The sequence below is a fragment of the Drosophila sulfurigaster genome, unplaced genomic scaffold (genome assembly GCF_023558435.1).
Source record: "Drosophila sulfurigaster albostrigata strain 15112-1811.04 unplaced genomic scaffold, ASM2355843v2 contig_289_pilon, whole genome shotgun sequence".
Taxonomy (NCBI): domain Eukaryota; kingdom Metazoa; phylum Arthropoda; class Insecta; order Diptera; family Drosophilidae; genus Drosophila; species Drosophila sulfurigaster.
In genome coordinates, this window is record NW_026909668.1 from 596,812 (window position 1) to 616,238 (window position 19,427).

The following is a 19,427-nucleotide window of genomic DNA, read 5'->3' on the forward strand; positions in this document are numbered from 1 at the left end:
ACTGCTGCACAGCAGCTTGTAGGCGGTTGTTGTCACTCCAAACATCAAGCAACGTTGACTGTAAAAATGTAACTGCAACTGCAACATTGAGTATTGTCGGGCAAAAACGGGCAAAAATGTTAACAGTTTGGTTAATAACATTCAGCTTTAAAATTGCCTCGACTGGCCTAGAGGTCTAAAATTTTTAAAATATGTTTCAGTATTCTTGAAGTTTTCTAATTCAAAAAATAAAGTCAATTTAATAATACCGAACACAAAAAAAATGTAAAAATGCCGCACCTTGGGACTTTTTGCCCATAGTGCAGAGGAGGGGTCTCAACCTGGCCTACTGTTGCCGCCTCCTACAAACTCATAAAATATTTTCTTTTTTTAGGATTATGCAGTACATGTGTGAAATAAGTTGTTTGCTTAAGATTCAGAGATTTAACTATGCTTGCTATCAGGTGATATAATTGGCGGGAGCTTAATAAGTCGAATGACATTGTCCGAATCTTCTGGTACAGTAACGGCATTTAAACATTTAGTTGAGAAAGCCCTGAAATGATTATCTAAACTATCTGTCTGATCCAGTTCTTCAAAATTTCCCTCAGCTTCTATGGCCCTTCTAAGCACGTCTTCCAAATCCTCTAAAATATTATACTTGCTATACCTAAATCCAATAAATTCTAAGTTGGCTGCATACACACTATCACAATTAACACTAAGCAAATCTACCTGTTCATCCCTCCACGGAAAATACAACATTAAAAGTTCCCTACAATAGTTCTCTGTGTCGGCATTCAGATTGAACTTCCTAAACCTAATAATTGCTGGTTTGGTTCGTTCCCTAATGAGGCCACTCGTTTTCTCCATCACCACCGTCATCTGCATCTTGACATGTTCACCGACAGGAGATCTGGCAGCTGAATATAATGATCCAGCATTCCCAAAACATAAATATCAGTATTCATTCATATTTTGGAGCTGATGTCTAGATTTGAGCATTCGAACTCTGTGCTCTGGTCGTGAGGTATTTATGTAAACTTCTGCGTTGCTATGTTTATATAAATAATTGCAACAGGTAATAGGGATCCAATATGCACTGACGCTGATTAAGAATATATATACTTTATAGAGTCGGAGATTCCTCCTTCTACCTGTTACATACATTTCCTGCCGGCACAAAGTTTTAATGCTATAAAACGCACACAGAGCCGTTCTCTCTCTGATCAGCAGGCCCTCACCTTAGACACTCACCTCGTGAGGAACTAACTAGTTCGGTGAGATCCGAAATAATCCACATTTGCACGATCTCTTATCTAAAAACAACAGACAGCTACAGCTGTCTTAAATATTTGTTTTAAACTTACCGGTGTTACGAAACTCCAATCGCTGAATATTTCTGGCTGGGCTATCCGACATCGCCTATACACAACCCGATTATTGATTCTTGGGTCTTTTATATATATGACATAATTTAGGTTTAAACAGGTAAAAGTACGACAATATCCACAATAATCATTATGATGAAGTAACGGCATTATAATTATATCCTTTAAATATGGGATTGCGACTTCTTTACAAATTAACTGATTTAATTAAAAAATTTCTTCAGAAAATAAAGGCTCCTCATCTACTAGATAAATACCTAAGTCAGAGGATCTTATAGGCTCAGTATAAAAGTTCCGTACATTCTTTAACCGCCTTCCTCTAAATTTATCTTCCATAAATTCTGTTCTTCGTCAATTCTCCGGTGAATGTGCTCCGTTTCCACCGTTTCTTTTACTGTAGTAAACTATGTATGTATATTATATGAAACACTATTTTCTCCAAATATAATGGGAAAATTTGAAACAAATAGATTCAACATTTACTGACAGGTTTCCAAATTAACGTTTCGCTGATATGGGCAGCAAAGCATCCTATACACACAATGCAATAACAAAAACACATAATATTGGTCGTTAGATAATTCATTTTTGAGTACGAAAATGCCCGTATACAGTAAAAATTGTGTAAATTTCGTTCCTTAAGGGCCTTGGCTTACTTGCGAATTCTTTTTGCGTGTCAATTAATTTTTGAGATATATTAGATTTCTTGTCGTCTTGTAAGTCTTATTTGTCATCAATCCAACAATAAATTTGTGCATGACTCCCACAAAGCAGACCCAAATATAGCACTGTATGGATCATGCGACCAGGAAGTGGATTGGAAAATCCATCGATCTCCTACGGGTCGTAGTTGTCTGAGATCGCCAAAAACAATTACTGAAATTCCTCCAAATGAGATTTCCCTGTTAGCAAAAATTTGCTTAAGACCAGCATCTAAGTGAGATAACATTTTGGCACCAACCATTGAGATTTCATCAATAATTTAAACCTTAAGGTCTGTAAACCTAAAACCTGTCCTACTGTTATATACAATACAAGGATTCTGTCATGTCTGTTTGTTGTGTGACAACTAGAGCTGGAGTCGCCTTGTTCAGCCCTGTCCAAGGCCATCTGCTCCTGTTCCGCTTGTGGATGTTGTTGCAGTTGCATTGGCGGCTGTTGCATCGTTTGCAACAATACTTCGCTCACTTTGGCGCGAATGCTGACGTTTTGAAGTGCCGTCATCTGCTTCATCATGGGGACTAAACTAACAACAAAATTGTAGTCAGCGTCGCCCACATCCACGTTCTTGGCACACTGACAACTGCATGCCGCTGCCTCCGCATTCGCTGTGCCCGCTGCCTCCGCAATCGCTTTGGGCGCTGCCACCGCAATCACTGTGCCCGCTACCCTACCATGTGGCAGTTGATTTGATTGATTTTGATTTTGTTGGGGCTTACTCACCATTGGCATCCATTGCCTCGGCCACGCCGACTCCTTGTCTCCTCGCCCTTAGCGTGCTCCGGATGGTTGTCATCCCATAGAGCGGGACGCTGCTCGAACACGTTGATTAGCCTGTTTAAATCCATTAGACTGCGCCTTTATTAGCAAACTTAAAACGCAAGCGTAACTACAACAACACTAACACTACACTCTGTCCAAACCGGAGAATAAGAACTCGACAAGAGAGCAGTCTTGCCAGTTTAGCTTATTATATCCGCTACCCATAGGGTAGAAGGGTATTATAACTTTATGCCGGCACCAAATGTAAGTAACAGGTAGAACGAGGCATCTCCGACCCTATAAGGTATATATATTCTTGATCAGCCTCAACAGCCGAGACGATCTAGCCATGTCCGTCTGTGTGTCTGTCCGTATGGATCTCAGAGAGATTATAAGAGATAGAGCTATAATTTTTTTTCGACAGCATTTGTTATCTTTGCACGCAGATCAAGTTTGTTTCAAATTTTTGCCCCGCCCACTTCTGCCCCCGCAAGTCAAAAAAAATCGAATAACAAGCGTAATTTTAAAGATAGAGTTGCGAATGGTATATACAATAATTGCTATAGTAGTTATGATTCCTGAAAATTTGGTTGCGATCAGATAAAAATTGTGGAAGTTATTAAAGAAATACTTTTGTATGGGCAAAACACATACTTACAAGGGGTCTTAGTTGCTTTGGCTGACAATCTGGTATATTGTGCCGTCTATGGTATATTTTGAATGAGGTACTATATCGATGTACCAAATATACCATTCGGTATATTTTTAGTAATTTTGCATATTATTTGATATATTTTGAGAAAAATACCGCGAAATATTTTTCTTTTATTCAAAATGGGTAGCGGGTATCTCACAGTCCAGTACACTCGACTGTAGCTTTCTTACTTGTTTTTCTTTATATTTTTGCTGCTGCTTTAGCGTTCACCATACATTATGCACTGCTAACTGCTTGTCGTACTTTTATTAACTGTTTATTTAATATTTACACATAAAACGTATAACACACATAATATTTTTAAGTCACCAACTTATTAGAGTTGCTATTCCTCCGCTTTCCACTTTTCAACTGAAATGCTTGAAAAAATTTCGTCAACCAGCAAACACAGCTGTGTTTGAACAAAAGAGCAGCACAAAATAAAACAAACGGTTCTTTCGGGACAATTGTTTTTGTAAGCGGTGTACCGAAGACGCGTAAACAAATAGCGATGGAAAGCATAACCGAAGTTTTGTCTTTAATTTTGTGTATGCCCCTTCCACAAAATAACAAGAACAAAAGCGATGCTTGCAGTTATTTTGTACTTATGACTTAATGCGCATACATTTATCAACTAGGTGGTTCGACCTCACTCTAGTAAGTACGCATATAGTGATCGGCGAGGTAAGCACCTCGCCACCTCGTCCAGTCCTGCAGGATTATTATAAGGCCATTTGACTAAAAAGTCACCGAAAAAGTGTTTTTAATAATTTGTCTTCGTTTCGCTGCACACTGTGCAGCCCGTGATTGCGGGAAAAATATGAAAACAGCGGGCATCGAGAATTCTGGCTTTTTGAGCAAAGTTAGGCAGCTTTTTTTTTTAGTTTAGTTTTCTTCAAATTTTAGATATGTTTAAATTGAATTTAACGGCTGAAATGTTAAAAATGTATTTCTCTCAACAAAATATCGATATTTACTTGTATCGAATAACTTCCCTCAAAAGCTCACACCTAAATTGAAGCGTCTTCCATCACTAATATTGTGAAATTCGCTTGCGCTATATCAAATTAACGATGCCAAAGGAAACTTTTAAGCAAAAAGTGCAGCAGCACTTCCAGTTTCAGTTCAAACAGCAGCGAGGTGAATCTCAAGTCAATGGAGCTGCAATTGCATTCGCTTTGCCTGCCATTTTTGCGGATCGCAGCGTTGCTGCGTCAGCATCTCTATCGATCATATTTTTGATGTTCTCTTCATTTCCAGTCAGCGCGTATACAACGGTGGTTTCCTGCTGCTGCTATTATGCTATTACTTGTTAGCAGGAACGTGTTCAACGTGTTCAATTTATCGATTTGTGCCAAGACTGAATCGGTTGCATTCTCTAAGTGTTGCTCCAGCCAAAAATATTCGCCGTGCATCCGGTGGCGTTAGCGACATTGTCTCATTATTGTCTGCGATGCAAAATTAAGAATAATAATAATTAATAATAATAATAATAATCTTATTAATTAAATTGAAATTAATAGAACATCAAAGCCTGCCTGAACTTAACCTCACATTTCATACTATTTTTGCAGTGTTAGTTTTCTTCATTTTTTTACAAGTAATTTCAACAGCAAGTAGATCAAATTTAACCTCAATTTTAATGTGCACACTTTTCGCGTCCGACTTTTTGCTTTTTTTCAGATTTTGCACAGCTACGGATATCCACTGGTCTATGCTTTGCCTCTACTAGGGGCTAACCTAACCTTAGATTGTGCACACATGCGTGAAAATCATTAAAAATTAATCACACTCATACTGCTCACTCACACAGCGGACCTACTCTTTTTCCTTGCGCATACAAATATATATGTATGTGTGCTCGCGGTAAACTTGCGCAGCTTGCACAAAATTTTTATTTTATTACACAACTTTTTTTAAATATTCACACAGCTAGCAAAACTCACCTGCCATGTTGATGCGTCTATTCTCCAACCACCAATGGCGTTTATATCCTCGAAATGCAATGACTCCAAATGACAAAATTCGGTGTTGCTTTATTCTGTGAGTGCCTTTTGTCGTTACTTTATCGATTGACATGTATGTATGTAGTTTCTGATCTGACATTTGTCTGCCAATCGACAAACGGAGTCCGATGCTTTTCCCATCAATAGGAAATCAAATTTTTTGTTTGTGGCCACAACTAAAAGCAAAAGCAAAAATTTAATATAGAAAAAGGTATTTACTTTGTATTACGCCAAGACAAATTTTTTCGTTTTGCAATTCGAAAGAATCTTGTGAAAGTGAAAACGGGAGCACCAATTTTTTCGTTCTCGTTTTCAAAACGAAAACAAAAAGTGAATACCGGAGCATCCCTGTATGTACCTAGAATATCCTTTTGTAAATTTCCAGTAATACCGCTAATTAATACCGCTATATTTTGACTTTCTTCAAAATGAGTAGCGGGGGTCTCAGAGTTGAGCACACTTTCATCGACTCTTCCAAAGGCATATCAAAAGGGTCTTCCAAAAGCATTTCAAACTGCACATCCTTTGGCTCTTCTGACGACTCATCCGATTCTTTCAACGACTTTTCTTTCGGTTCTTTCATCGGCTCTTCCAAAGGCATATCAAACGCGTCGTCCAAAGGCATTTCCATCGGTTCATCTTCGAAAGTGAATACCGGAGCATCCCTGTATGTACCTAGAATATCCTTTTGTAAATTTCCAGTATTTCTGCGGTTATTTTGGTATATTTAAAAATTAATACCGCTATATTTTGACTTTCTTGAAAATGAGTAAATTTCCAGTATTTACAATTTGAAGATAAAACTCACAGAAAAAATCACCCACTCTCGCTCCAAATTCTTTTTTTAGAGTGGCCAGATTATAGTCTTTAAATATGGACGAATAACAAAATACCAGCGACGTCTAAAATTTTTAAAATATGTTTCAGTATTCTTGAAGTTTTCTAATTCAAAAAATAAAGTCAATTTAATAATACCGAACACAAGAAAAATTTAAAAATGCCGCACTTTGGGACTTTTTGCCCATAGTGCAGAGGGGTCTCAACCTGGCCTACTGTTGCCGCCTCCTACAAACTCATAAAATATTTTCTTTTTTTAGGATTATGCAGTACATGTGTGAAATAAGTTGTTTGCTTAAGATTCAGAGATTTAACTATGCTTGCTATCAGGTGATATAATTGGCGGGAGCTTAATAAGTCGGATGACATTGTCCGAATCTTCTGGAACAGTAACGGCATTTAAACATTTAGTTGAGAAAGCCCTGAAATGATTATCTAAACTATCTGTCTGATCCAGTTCTTCAAAATTTCCCTCAGCTTCTATGGCCCTTCTAAGCACGTCTTCCAAATCCTCTAAAATATTATACTCGCTATACCTAAATCCAATAAATTCTAAGTTGGCTGCATACACACTATCACAATTAACACTAAGCAAATCTACCTGTTCATCCCTCCACGGAAAATACAACATTAAAAGTTCCCTACAATAGTTCTCTGTGTCGGCATTCAGATTGAACTTCCTAAACCTAATAATTGCTGGTTTGGTTCGTTCCTAATGAAGCCACTACCATCGCGAAGAGCCTGAATTGAGTTTCCTAGGATCTCGTTTTCTCCATCACCACCGTCATCTGCATCTTGACATGTTGACCGACAGGAGATCTGGCCGCTGAATATAATGATCCAGCATTCCCAAAACATAAATATCAGTATTCATTCATATTTTGGAGCTGATGTCTAGATTTGAGCATTCGAACTCTGTGCTCTGGTCGTGAGGTATTTATGTAAACTTCTGCGTTGCTAGTCTCAGACAAGCGCATTACTAGACTATAGTAGCTATAGTAGCTTCGGAGCAAAAATCTCAGTGCCGGAAATAAATTTGTTTATATAAATAATTGCAACAGGTAATAGGGATCCAATATGCACTGACGTTGATTAAGAATATATATACTTTATAGAGTCGGAGATTCCTCCTTCTACCTGTTACATACATTTCCTGCCGGCACAAAGTTATAATGCTATAAAACGCATACAGAGTCGTTCTCTCTCTGATCAGCAGGCCCTCACCTTAGACACTCACCTCGTGAGGAACTAACGAGTTCGGTGAGATCCGAAATAATCCACATTTGCACGATCTCTTATCTAAAAACAACAGACAGCTGCAGCTGTCTTAAATATTTGTTTTAAACTTACCGGTGTTACGAAACTCCAATCGCTGAATATTTCTGGCTGGGCTATCCGACATCGCCTATACACAACCCGATTGTTGATTCTTGGGTCTTTTATATGGGATTGCGACTTCTTTACAAATTAACTGATTTAATTAAAAAATTTCTTCAGAAAATAAAGGCTCCTCATCTACTAGGTAAATACCTAAGTCAGAGGATCTTATAGGCTCAGTATAAAAGTTCCGTACATTCTTTAACCGCCTTCCTCTAAATTTATCTTCCATAAATTCTGTTCTTCGTCAATTCTCCGGTGAATGTGCTCCGTTTCCATCGCTTCTTTTACTGTAGTAAACTATGTATGTATATTATATGAAACACTATTTTCTCCAAATATAATGGGAAAATTTGAAACAAATAGGTTCAACATTTACTGACAGGTTTCCAAATTAACATTTCGCTGATATGGGCAGCAAAGCAACACACAATGCAATAACAAAAACACATAATATTGGTCGTTAGATAATTCATTTTTAGTACGAAAATGCCCGTATACAGTAAAAATTGTGTAAATTCCGTTCCTTAAGGGCCTTGGCTTACTTGCGAATTCTTTTTGCGTGTCAATTAATTTTTGAGATATATTAGATTTCTTGTCGTCTTGTAAGTCTTATTTGTCATCAATCCAACAATAAATTTGTGCATGACTCCCACAAAGCAGACCCAAATATAGCACTGTATGGATCATGCGACCAGGAAGTGGATTGGAAAAACCATCGATCTCCTACGGGTCGTAGTTGTCTGAGATCGCCAAAAACAATTACTGAAATTCCTCCAAATGAGATTTCCCTGTTAGCAAAAATTTGCTTAAGACCAGCATCTAAGTGAGATAACATTTTGGCACCAACCATTGAGATTTCATCAATAATTTAAATCTTAAGGTCTGTAAACCTAAAACCTGGCCTACTGTTATATACAATACAAGGATTCTGTCATGTCTTGTGGATGTTGTTGCAGTTGCATTGGTGGCTGTTGCATCGTTTGCAACAATACTTCGCTCACTTTGGCGCGAATGCTGACGTTTTGAAGTGCCGTCATCTGCTTCATCATGGGGACTAAACTAACAACAAAATTGTAGTCAGCGTCGCCCACATCCACGTTCTTGGCACACTGACAACTGCATGCCGCTGCCTCCGCATTCGCTGTGCCCGCTGCCTCCGCAATCGCTTTGGGCGCTGCCACCGCAATCACTGTGCCCGCTACCCTACCATGTGGCAGTTGATTTGATTGATTTTGATTTTGTTGGGGCTTACTCACCATTGGCATCCATTGCCTCGGCCACGCCGACTCCTTGTCTCCTCGCCCTTAGCGTGCTCCGGATGGTTGTCATCCCATAGAGCGGGACGCTGCTCGAACACGTTGATTAGCCTGTTTAAATCCATTAGACTGCGCCTTTATTAGCAAACTTAAAACGCAAGCGTTACGACAACAACACTAACACTACACTCTGTCCAAACCGGAGAATAAGAACTCGACAAGAGAGCAGTCTTGCCAGTTTAGCTTATTATATCCGCTACCCATAGGGTAGAAGGGTATTATAACTTTATGCCGGCACGAAATGTAAGTAACAGGTAGAACGAGGCATCTCCGACCCTATAAGGTATATATATTCTTGATCAGCCTCAACAGCCGAGACGATCCATGTCCGTCTGTGTGTCTGTCCGTATGGATCTCAGAGAGATTATAAGAGATAGAGCTATAATTTTTTTCGACAGCATTTGTTATCTTTGCACGCAGATCAAGTTTGTTTCAAATTTTTGCCCCGCCCACTTCTGCCCCGCAAGTCAAAAAATCGAATAACAAGCGTAATTTTAAAGATAGAGTTGCGAATGGTATATACAATAATTGCTATAGTAGTTATGATTCCTGAAAATTTGGTTGCGATCAGATAAAATTGTGGAAGTTATTAAAGAAATACTTTTGTATGGGCAAAACGCATACTTACAAGGGGTCTTAGTTGCTTTGGCTGACAATCTGGTATATTGTGCCGTCTATGGTATATTTTGAATGAGGTACTATATCGATGTACCAAATATACCATTCGGTATATTTTTAGTAATTTTGCATATTATTTGGTATATTTTGAGAAAAATACCGCGAAATATTTTTCTTTTATTCAAAATGGGTAGCGGGTATCTCACAGTCCAGTACACTCGACTGTAGCTTTCTTACTAGTTTTTCTTTATATTTTTGCTGCTGCTTTAGCGTTCACCATACATTATGCACTGCTAACTGCTTGTCGTACTTTTATTAACTGTTTATTTAATATTTACACATAAAACGTATAACACACATAATATTTTTTAAGTCACCAACTTATTAGAGTTGCTATTCCTCCGCTTTCCACTTTTCAACTGAAATGCTTGCAAAAATTTCGTCAACCAGCAAACACAGCTGCGTTTGAACAAAAGAGCAGCACAAAATAAAACAAACGGTTCTTTCGGGACAATTGTTTTTGTAAGCGGTGTACCGAAGACGCGTAAACAAATAGCGATGGAAAGCATAACCGAAGTTTTGTCTTTAATTTTGTGTATGCCCCTTCCACAAAATAACAAGAACAAAAGCGATGCTTGCAGTTATTTTGTACTTATGACTTAATGCGCATACATTTATCAACTAGGTGGTTCGACCTCACTCTAGTAAGTACGCATATAGTGATCGGCGAGGTAAGCACCTCGCCACCTCGTCCAGTCCTGCAGGATTATTATAAGGCCATTTGACTAAAAAAGTCACCGAAAAAGTCTTTTTAATAATTTGTCTTCGTTTCGCTGCACAGCAGTGGTGTCATTTCCGCTTTTTTCCCGTCAGATTTGGATTTTTTTTCAAGCGTGATTGCGGGAAAAATATGAAAACAGCGGTCATCGGGAATTCTGGCTTTTTGAGCAAAGTTAGGCAGCTTTTTTTTTTTGATTAGTTTTCTTCAAATTTTAGATATGTTTAAATTGAATTTAACGGCTGAAATGTTAAAAATGTATTTCTCTCAACAAAATATCGATATTTACTTGTATCGAATAACTTCCTCAAAAGCTCACACCTAAATTGAAGCGTCTTCCATCACTAATATTGTGAAATTCGCTTGCGCTATATCAAATTAACGATGCCAAAGGAAACTTTTAAGCAAAAAGTGCAGCAGCACTTCCAGTTTCAGTTCAAACAGCAGCGAGGTGAATCTCAAGTCAATGGAGCTGCAATTGCATTCGCTTTGCCTGCCATTTTTGCGGATCGCAGCGTTGCTGCGTCAGCATCTCTATCGATCATATTTTTGATGTTCTCTTCATTTCCAGTCCAGCGCGTATACAACGGTGGTTTCCTGCTGCTGTTATTATGCTATTACTTGTTAGCAGGAACGTGTTCAACGTGTTCAATTTATCATCGATTTGTGCCAAGACTGAATCGGTTGCATTCTCTAAGTGTTGCTCCAGCCAGCCAACCGTTTGGGCACTGCGCGCTTTAATAATACGACGTTTTAATTCTTTCAAAAATATTCGCCGTGCATCCGGTGGCGTTAGCGACACTGTCTCATTATTGTCTGCGATGCAAAATTAAGAATAATAATAATTAATAATAATAATAATAATCTTATTAATTAAATTGAAATTAATAGAACGTCAAAGCCTGCCTGAACTTAACCTCACATTTCATACTATTTTTGCAGTGTTTGTTTTCTTCATTTTTTTTACAAGTAATTTCAACAGCAAGTAGATCAAATTTAACCTCAATTTTAATGTGCACACTTTTCGCGTCCGACTTTTTGCTTTTTTTCAGATTTTGCACAGCTACGGATATCCACTGGTCTATGCTTTGCCTCTACTAGGGGCTAACCTAACCTTAGATTGTGCACACATGCGTGAAAATCATTAAAAATTAATCACACTCATACTGCTCACTCACACAGCGGACCTACTCTTTTTCCTTGCGCATACAAATATGTATGTATGTGTGCTCGCGGTAAACTTGCGCAGCTTGCACAAAATTTTTATTTTATTACACAACTTTTTTTAAATATTCACACAGCTAGCAAAACTCACCTGCCATGTTGATGCGTCTATTCTCCAACCACCAATGGCGTTTATATCCTCGAAATGCAATGACTCCAAATGACAAAATTCGGTGTTGCTTTATTCTGTGAGTGCCTTTTGTCGTTACTTTATCGATTGACATGTATGTACATATGTAGTTTCTGTCTGACATTTGTCTGCCAATCGACAAACGGAGTCCGATGCTTTTCCCATCAATAGGAAATCAAATTTTTTGTTTGTGGCCACAACTAAAAAGCAAAAGCAAAAAATTTAATATAGAAAAAGGTATTTACTTTGTATTACGCCAAGACAAATTTTTTCGTTTTGCAATTCGAAAGAATCTTGAGAAAGTGAAAACGGGAGCACCAATTTTTTCGTTCTCGTTTTCAAAACGAAAACGAAAACAAAAAGTGAATACCGGAGCATCCCTGTATGTACCTAGAATATCCTTTTGTAAATTTCCAGTATTTCTGCGGTTATTTTGGTATATTTAAAAATTAATACCGCTATATTTTGACTTTCTTCAAAATGAGTAGCGGGGGTCTCAGAGTTGAGCACACTTTCATCGACTCTTCCAAAGGCATATCAAACGCGTCGTCCAAAGGCATTTCCATCGGTTAATCTTCGAAAGTGAATACCGGAGCATCCCTGTATGTACCTAGAATATCCTTTTGTAAATTTCCAGTACTTCTGCGGTTATTTTGGTATATTTAAAAATTAATACCGCTATATTTTGACTTTCTTCAAAATGAGTAAATTTCCAGTATTTCTGCGGTTATTTTGGTATATTTAAAAATTAATACCGCTATATTTTGACTTTCTTGAAAATGAGTAAATTTCCAGTATTTACAATTTGAAGATAAAACTCACAGAAAAAATCACCCACTCTCGCTCCAAATTCTTTTTTTAGAGTGGCCAGATTATAGTCTTTAAATATGGACGAATAACAAAATACCAGCGAGGTCTAAAATATGTTTCAGTATTCTTGAAGTTTTCTAATTCAAAAAATAAAGTCAATTTAATAATACCGAACACAAGAAAAATTTAAAAATGCCGCACTTTGGGACTTTTTGCCCATAGTGCAGAGGGGTCTCAACCTGGCCTACTGTTGCCGCCTCCTACAAACTCATAAAATATTTTCTTTTTTTAGGATTATGCAGTACATGTGTGAAATAAGTTGTTTGCTTAAGATTCAGAGATTTAACTATGCTTGCTATCAGGTGATATAATTGGCGGGAGCTTAATAAGTCGGATGACATTGTCCGAATCTTCTGGAACAGTAACGGCATTTAAACATTCAGTTGAGAAAGCCCTGAAATGATTATCTAAACTATCTGTCTGATCCAGTTCTTCAAAATTTCCCTCAGCTTCTATGGCCCTTCTAAGCACGTCTTCCAAATCCTCTAAAATATTATACTCGCTATACCTAAATCCAATAAATTCTAAGTTGGCTGCATACACACTATCACAATTAACACTAAGCAAATCTACCTGTTCATCCCTCCACGGAAAATACAACATTAAAAGTTCCCTACAATAGTTCTCTGTGTCGGCATTCAGATTGAACTTCCTAAACCTAATAATTGCTGGTTTGGTTCGTTCCCTAATGAAGCCACTACCATCGCGAAGAGCCTGAATTGAGTTTCCTAGGATCTCGTTTTCTCCATCACCACCGTCATCTGCATCTTGACATGTTGACCGACAGGAGATCTGGCCGCTGAATATAATGATCCAGCATTCCCAAAACATAAATATCAGTATTCATTCATATTTTGGAGCTGATGTCTAGATTTGAGCATTCGAACTCTGTGCTCTGGTCGTGAGGTATTTATGTAAACTTCTGCGTTGCTAGTCTCAGACAAGCGCATTACTAGACTATAGTAGCTATAGTAGCTTCCGGAGCAAAAATCTCAGTGCCGGAAATAAATTTGTTTATATAAATAATTGCAACAGGTAATAGGGATCCAATATGCACTGACGTTGATTAAGAATATATATACTTTATAGAGTCGGAGATTCCTCCTTCTACCTGTTACATACATTTCCTGCCGGCACAAAGTTATAATGCTATAAAACGCACACAGAGTCGTTCTCTCTCTGATCAGCAGGCCCTCACCTTAGACACTCACCTCGTGAGGAACTAACGAGTTCGGTGAGATCCGAAATAATCCACATTTGCACGATCTCTTATCTAAAAACAACAGACAGCTGCAGCTGTCTTAAATATTTGTTTTAAACTTACCGGTGTTACGAAACTCCAATCGCTGAATATTTCTGGCTGGGCTATCCGACATCGCCTATACACAACCCGATTGTTGATTCTTGGGTCTTTTATATGGGATTGCGACTTCTTTACAAATTAACTGATTTAATTAAAAAATTTCTTCAGAAAATAAAGGCTCCTCATCTACTAGGTAAATACCTAAGTCAGAGGATCTTATAGGCTCAGTATAAAAGTTCCGTACATTCTTTAACCGCCTTCCTCTAAATTTATCTTCCATAAATTCTGTTCTTCGTCAATTCTCCGGTGAATGTGCTCCGTTTCCATCGCTTCTTTTACTGTAGTAAACTATGTATGTATATTATATGAAACACTATTTTCTCCAAATATAATGGGAAAATTTGAAACAAATAGGTTCAACATTTACTGACAGGTTTCCAAATTAACATTTCGCTGATATGGGCAGCAAAGCAACACACAATGCAATAACAAAAACACATAATATTGGTCGTTAGATAATTCATTTTAGTACGAAAATGCCCGTATACAGTAAAAATTGTGTAAATTCCGTTCCTTAAGGGCCTTGGCTTACTTGCGAATTCTTTTTGCGTGTCAATTAATTTTTGAGATATATTAGATTTCTTGTCGTCTTGTAAGTCTTATTTGTCATCAATCCAACAATAAATTTGTGCATGACTCCCACAAAGCAGACCCAAATATAGCACTGTATGGATCATGCGACCAGGAAGTGGATTGGAAAAACCATCGATCTCCTACGGGTCGTAGTTGTCTGAGATCGCCAAAAACAATTACTGAAATTCCTCCAAATGAGATTTCCCTGTTAGCAAAAATTTGCTTAAGACCAGCATCTAAGTGAGATAACATTTTGGCACCAACCATTGAGATTTCATCAATAATTTAAACCTTAAGGTCTGTAAACCTAAAACCTGGCCTACTGTTATATACAATACAAGGATTCTGTCATGTCTTGTGGATGTTGTTGCAGTTGCATTGGCGGCTGTTGCATCGTTTGCAACAATACTTCGCTCACTTTGGCGCGAATGCTGACGTTTTGAAGTGCCGTCATCTGCTTCATCATGGGGACTAAACTAACAACAAAATTGTAGTCAGCGTCGCCCACATCCACGTTCTTGGCACACTGACAACTGCATGCCGCTGCCTCCGCATTCGCTGTGCCCGCTGCCTCCGCAATCGCTTTGGGCGCTGCCACCGCAATCACTGTGCCCGCTACCCTACCATGTGGCAGTTGATTTGATTGATTTTGATTTTGTTGGGGCTTACTCACCATTGGCATCCATTGCCTCGGCCACGCCGACTCCTTGTCTCCTCGCCCTTAGCGTGCTCCGGATGGTTGTCATCCCATAGAGCGGGACGCTGCTCGAACACGTTGATTAGCCTGTTTAAATCCATTAGACTGCGCCTTTATTAGCAAACTTAAAACGCAAGCGTTACGACAACAACACTAACACTACACTCTGTCCAAACCGGAGAATAAGAACTCGACAAGAGAGCAGTCTTGCCAGTTTAGCTTATTATATCCGCTACCCATAGGGTAGAAGGGTATTATAACTTTATGCCGGCACGAAATGTAAGTAACAGGTAGAACGAGGCATCTCCGACCCTATAAGGTATATATATTCTTGATCAGCCTCAACAGCCGAGACGATCCATGTCCGTCTGTGTGTCTGTCCGTATGGATCTCAGAGAGATTATAAGAGATAGAGCTATAATTTTTTTCGACAGCATTTGTTATCTTTGCACGCAGATCAAGTTTGTTTCAAATTTTTGCCCCGCCCACTTCTGCCCCCGCAAGTCAAAAAAATCGAATAACAAGCGTAATTTTAAAGATAGAGTTGCGAATGGTATATACAATAATTGCTATAGTAGTTATGATTCCTGAAAATTTGGTTGCGATCAGATAAAAATTGTGGAAGTTATTAAAGAAATACTTTTGTATGGGCAAAACGCATACTTACAAGGGGTCTTAGTTGCTTTGGCTGACAATCTGGTATATTGTGCCGTCTATGGTATATTTTGAATGAGGTACTATATCGATGTACCAAATATACCATTCGGTATATTTTTAGTAATTTTGCATATTATTTGGTATATTTTGAGAAAAATACCGCGAAATATTTTTCTTTTATTCAAAATGGGTAGCGGGTATCTCACAGTCCAGTACACTCGACTGTAGCTTTCTTACTAGTTTTTCTTTATATTTTTGCTGCTGCTTTAGCGTTCACCATACATTATGCACTGCTAACTGCTTGTCGTACTTTTATTAACTGTTTATTTAATATTTACACATAAAACGTATAACACACATAATATTTTTTAAGTCACCAACTTATTAGAGTTGCTATTCCTCCGCTTTCCACTTTTCAACTGAAATGCTTGCAAAAATTTCGTCAACCAGCAAACACAGCTGCGTTTGAACAAAAGAGCAGCACAAAATAAAACAAACGGTTCTTTCGGGACAATTGTTTTTGTAAGCGGTGTACCGAAGACGCGTAAACAAATAGCGATGGAAAGCATAACCGAAGTTTTGTCTTTAATTTTGTGTATGCCCCTTCCACAAAATAACAAGAACAAAAGCGATGCTTGCAGTTATTTTGTACTTATGACTTAATGCGCATACATTTATCAACTAGGTGGTTCGACCTCACTCTAGTAAGTACGCATATAGTGATCGGCGAGGTAAGCACCTCGCCACCTCGTCCAGTCCTGCAGGATTATTATAAGGCCATTTGACTAAAAAAGTCACCGAAAAAGTCTTTTTAATAATTTGTCTTCGTTTCGCTGCACAGCAGTGGTGTCATTTCCGCTTTTTTCCCGTCAGATTTGGATTTTTTTTCAAGCGTGATTGCGGGAAAAATATGAAAACAGCGGTCATCGGGAATTCTGGCTTTTGAGCAAAGTTAGGCAGCTTTTTTTTTGATTAGTTTTCTTCAAATTTTAGATATGTTTAAATTGAATTTAACGGCTGAAATGTTAAAAATGTATTTCTCTCAACAAAATATCGATATTTACTTGTATCGAATAACTTCCCTCAAAAGCTCACACCTAAATTGAAGCGTCTTCCATCACTAATATTGTGAAATTCGCTTGCGCTATATCAAATTAACGATGCCAAAGGAAACTTTTAAGCAAAAAGTGCAGCAGCACTTCCAGTTTCAGTTCAAACAGCAGCGAGGTGAATCTCAAGTCAATGGAGCTGCAATTGCATTCGCTTTGCCTGCCATTTTTGCGGATCGCAGCGTTGCTGCGTCAGCATCTCTATCGATCATATTTTTGATGTTCTCTTCATTTCCAGTCAGCGCGTATACAACGGTGGTTTCCTGCTGCTGTTATTATGCTATTACTTGTTAGCAGGAACGTGTTCAACGTGTTCAATTTATCATCGATTTGTGCCAAGACTGAATCGGTTGCATTCTCTAAGTGTTGCTCCAGCCAGCCAACCGTTTGGGCACTGCGCGCTTTAATAATACGACGTTTTAATTCTTTCAAAAATATTCGCCGTGCATCCGGTGGCGTTAGCGACACTGTCTCATTATTGTCTGCGATGCAAAATTAAGAATAATAATAATTAATAATAATAATAATAATCTTATTAATTAAATTGAAATTAATAGAACGTCAAAGCCTGCCTGAACTTAACCTCACATTTCATACTATTTTTGCAGTGTTTGTTTTCTTCATTTTTTACAAGTAATTTCAACAGCAAGTAGATCAAATTTAACCTCAATTTTAATGTGCACACTTTTCGCGTCCGACTTTTTGCTTTTTTTCAGATTTTGCACAGCTACGGATATCCACTGGTCTATGCTTTGCCTCTACTAGGGGCTAACCTAACCTTAGATTGTGCACACATGCGTGAAAATCATTAAAAATTAATCACACTCATACTGCTCACTCACACAGCGGACCTACTCTTTTTCCTTGCGCATACAAATATGTATGTATGTGTGCTCGCGGTAAACTTGCGCAGCTTGCACAAAATTTTTATTTTATTACACAACTTTTTTTAAATATTCACACAGCTAGCAAAACTCACCTGCCATGTTGATGCGTCTATTCTCCAACCACCAATGGCGTTTATATCCTCGAAATGCAATGACTCCAAATGACAAAATTCGGTGTTGCTTTATTCTGTGAGTGCCTTTTGTCGTTACTTTATCGATTGACATGTATGTACATATGTAGTTTCTGTCTGACATTTGTCTGCCAATCGACAAACGGAGTCCGATGCTTTTCCCATCAATAGGAAATCAAATTTTTTGTTTGTGGCCACAACTAAAAAGCAAAAGCAAAAAATTTAATATAGAAAAAGGTATTTACTTTGTATTACGCCAAGACAAATTTTTCGTTTTGCAATTCGAAAGAATCTTGAGAAAGTGAAAACGGGAGCACCAATTTTTTCGTTCTCGTTTTCAAAACGAAAACGAAAACAAAAAGTGAATACCGGAGCATCCCTGTATGTACCTAGAATATCCTTTTGTAAATTTCCAGTATTTCTGCGGTTATTTTGGTATATTTAAAATTAATACCGCTATATTTTGACTTTCTTCAAAATGAGTAGCGGGGTCTCAGAGTTGAGCACACTTTCATCGACTCTTCCAAAGGCATATCAAACGCGTCGTCCAAAGGCATTTCCATCGGTTAATCTTCGAAAGTGAATACCGGAGCATCCCTGTATGTACCTAGAATATCCTTTTGTAAATTTCCAGTACTTCTGCGGTTATTTTGGTATATTTAAAAATTAATACCGCTATATTTTGACTTTCTTCAAAATGAGTAAATTTCCAGTATTTCTGCGGTTATTTTGGTATATTTAAAAATTAATACCGCTATATTTTGACTTTCTTGAAAATGAGTAAATTTCCAGTATTTACAATTTGAAGATAAAACTCACAGAAAAAATCACCCACTCTCGCTCCAAATTCTTTTTTTAGAGTGGCCAGATTATAGTCTTTAAATATGGACGAATAACAAAATACCAGCGAGGTCTAAAATATGTTTCAGTATTCTTGAAGTTTTCTAATTCAAAAAATAAAGTCAATTTAATAATACCGAACACAAGAAAAATTTAAAAATGCCGCACTTTGGGACTTTTTGCCCATAGTGCAGAGGGGTCTCAACCTGGCCTACTGTTGCCGCCTCCTACAAACTCATAAAATATTTTCTTTTTTTAGGATTATGCAGTACATGTGTGAAATAAGTTGTTTGCTTAAGATTCAGAGATTTAACTATGCTTGCTATCAGGTGATATAATTGGCGGGAGCTTAATAAGTCGGATGACATTGTCCGAATCTTCTGGAACAGTAACGGCATTTAAACATTCAGTTGAGAAAGCCCTGAAATGATTATCTAAACTATCTGTCTGATCCAGTTCTTCAAA

The 19,427-nt window shown here is 37.9% G+C and overlaps 3 protein-coding genes across 3 annotated transcripts; all 3 read right to left on the reverse strand.

The window, feature by feature from the left end:
- Positions 1-2,243: 2,243 nt before the first annotated feature.
- On the reverse strand, positions 2,244-2,943 carry LOC133849735 (uncharacterized). Its single transcript, XM_062285829.1, has 2 exons — positions 2,391-2,943; positions 2,244-2,303 (listed from the first exon to the last, which is right to left on the reverse strand). The coding sequence occupies exons 1-2, from the start codon at positions 2,820-2,822 to the stop codon at positions 2,244-2,246; spliced, it is 492 nt and encodes a 163-aa protein (XP_062141813.1). The 5' UTR covers positions 2,823-2,943.
- An 8,079-nt stretch (positions 2,944-11,022) lies between these two features.
- LOC133849737 (uncharacterized) lies at positions 11,023-12,086 on the reverse strand. Its single transcript, XM_062285830.1, has 2 exons — positions 11,797-12,086; positions 11,023-11,297 (listed from the first exon to the last, which is right to left on the reverse strand). Exons 1-2 carry the CDS (start codon positions 11,957-11,959, stop codon positions 11,023-11,025), a joined length of 438 nt encoding a protein of 145 aa, XP_062141814.1. The 5' UTR covers positions 11,960-12,086.
- Positions 12,087-17,019: 4,933 nt separating this feature from the next.
- LOC133849751 (uncharacterized) lies at positions 17,020-18,377 on the reverse strand. Its single transcript, XM_062285842.1, has 2 exons — positions 18,084-18,377; positions 17,020-17,586 (listed from the first exon to the last, which is right to left on the reverse strand). Exons 1-2 carry the CDS (start codon positions 18,244-18,246, stop codon positions 17,333-17,335), a joined length of 417 nt encoding a protein of 138 aa, XP_062141826.1. The 5' UTR covers positions 18,247-18,377; the 3' UTR covers positions 17,020-17,332.
- Positions 18,378-19,427: the final 1,050 nt, after the last annotated feature.

Bases quoted from the DNA above. Each gene is read 5' to 3' on its own strand.
- LOC133849735 (XM_062285829.1), bottom strand. From the start codon at position 2,822: ATGCCAATGGTGAGTAAGCCCCAACAAAATCAAAATCAATCAAATCAA. The intron at 2,304-2,390 runs GTAGGACAGGTT...TATCTCACTTAG, and splicing joins TCCTTGTATTGTATATAACA to ATGCTGGTCTTAAGCAAATT.
- LOC133849737 (XM_062285830.1), bottom strand. From the start codon at position 11,959: ATGTCAGACAGAAACTACATATGTACATACATGTCAATCGATAAAGTA. The intron at 11,298-11,796 runs GTGAGTTTTGCT...TTTGCATCGCAG, and splicing joins TAGACGCATCAACATGGCAG to ACAATAATGAGACAGTGTCG.
- LOC133849751 (XM_062285842.1), bottom strand. From the start codon at position 18,246: ATGTCAGACAGAAACTACATATGTACATACATGTCAATCGATAAAGTA. The intron at 17,587-18,083 runs GTGAGTTTTGCT...TTTGCATCGCAG, and splicing joins TAGACGCATCAACATGGCAG to ACAATAATGAGACAGTGTCG.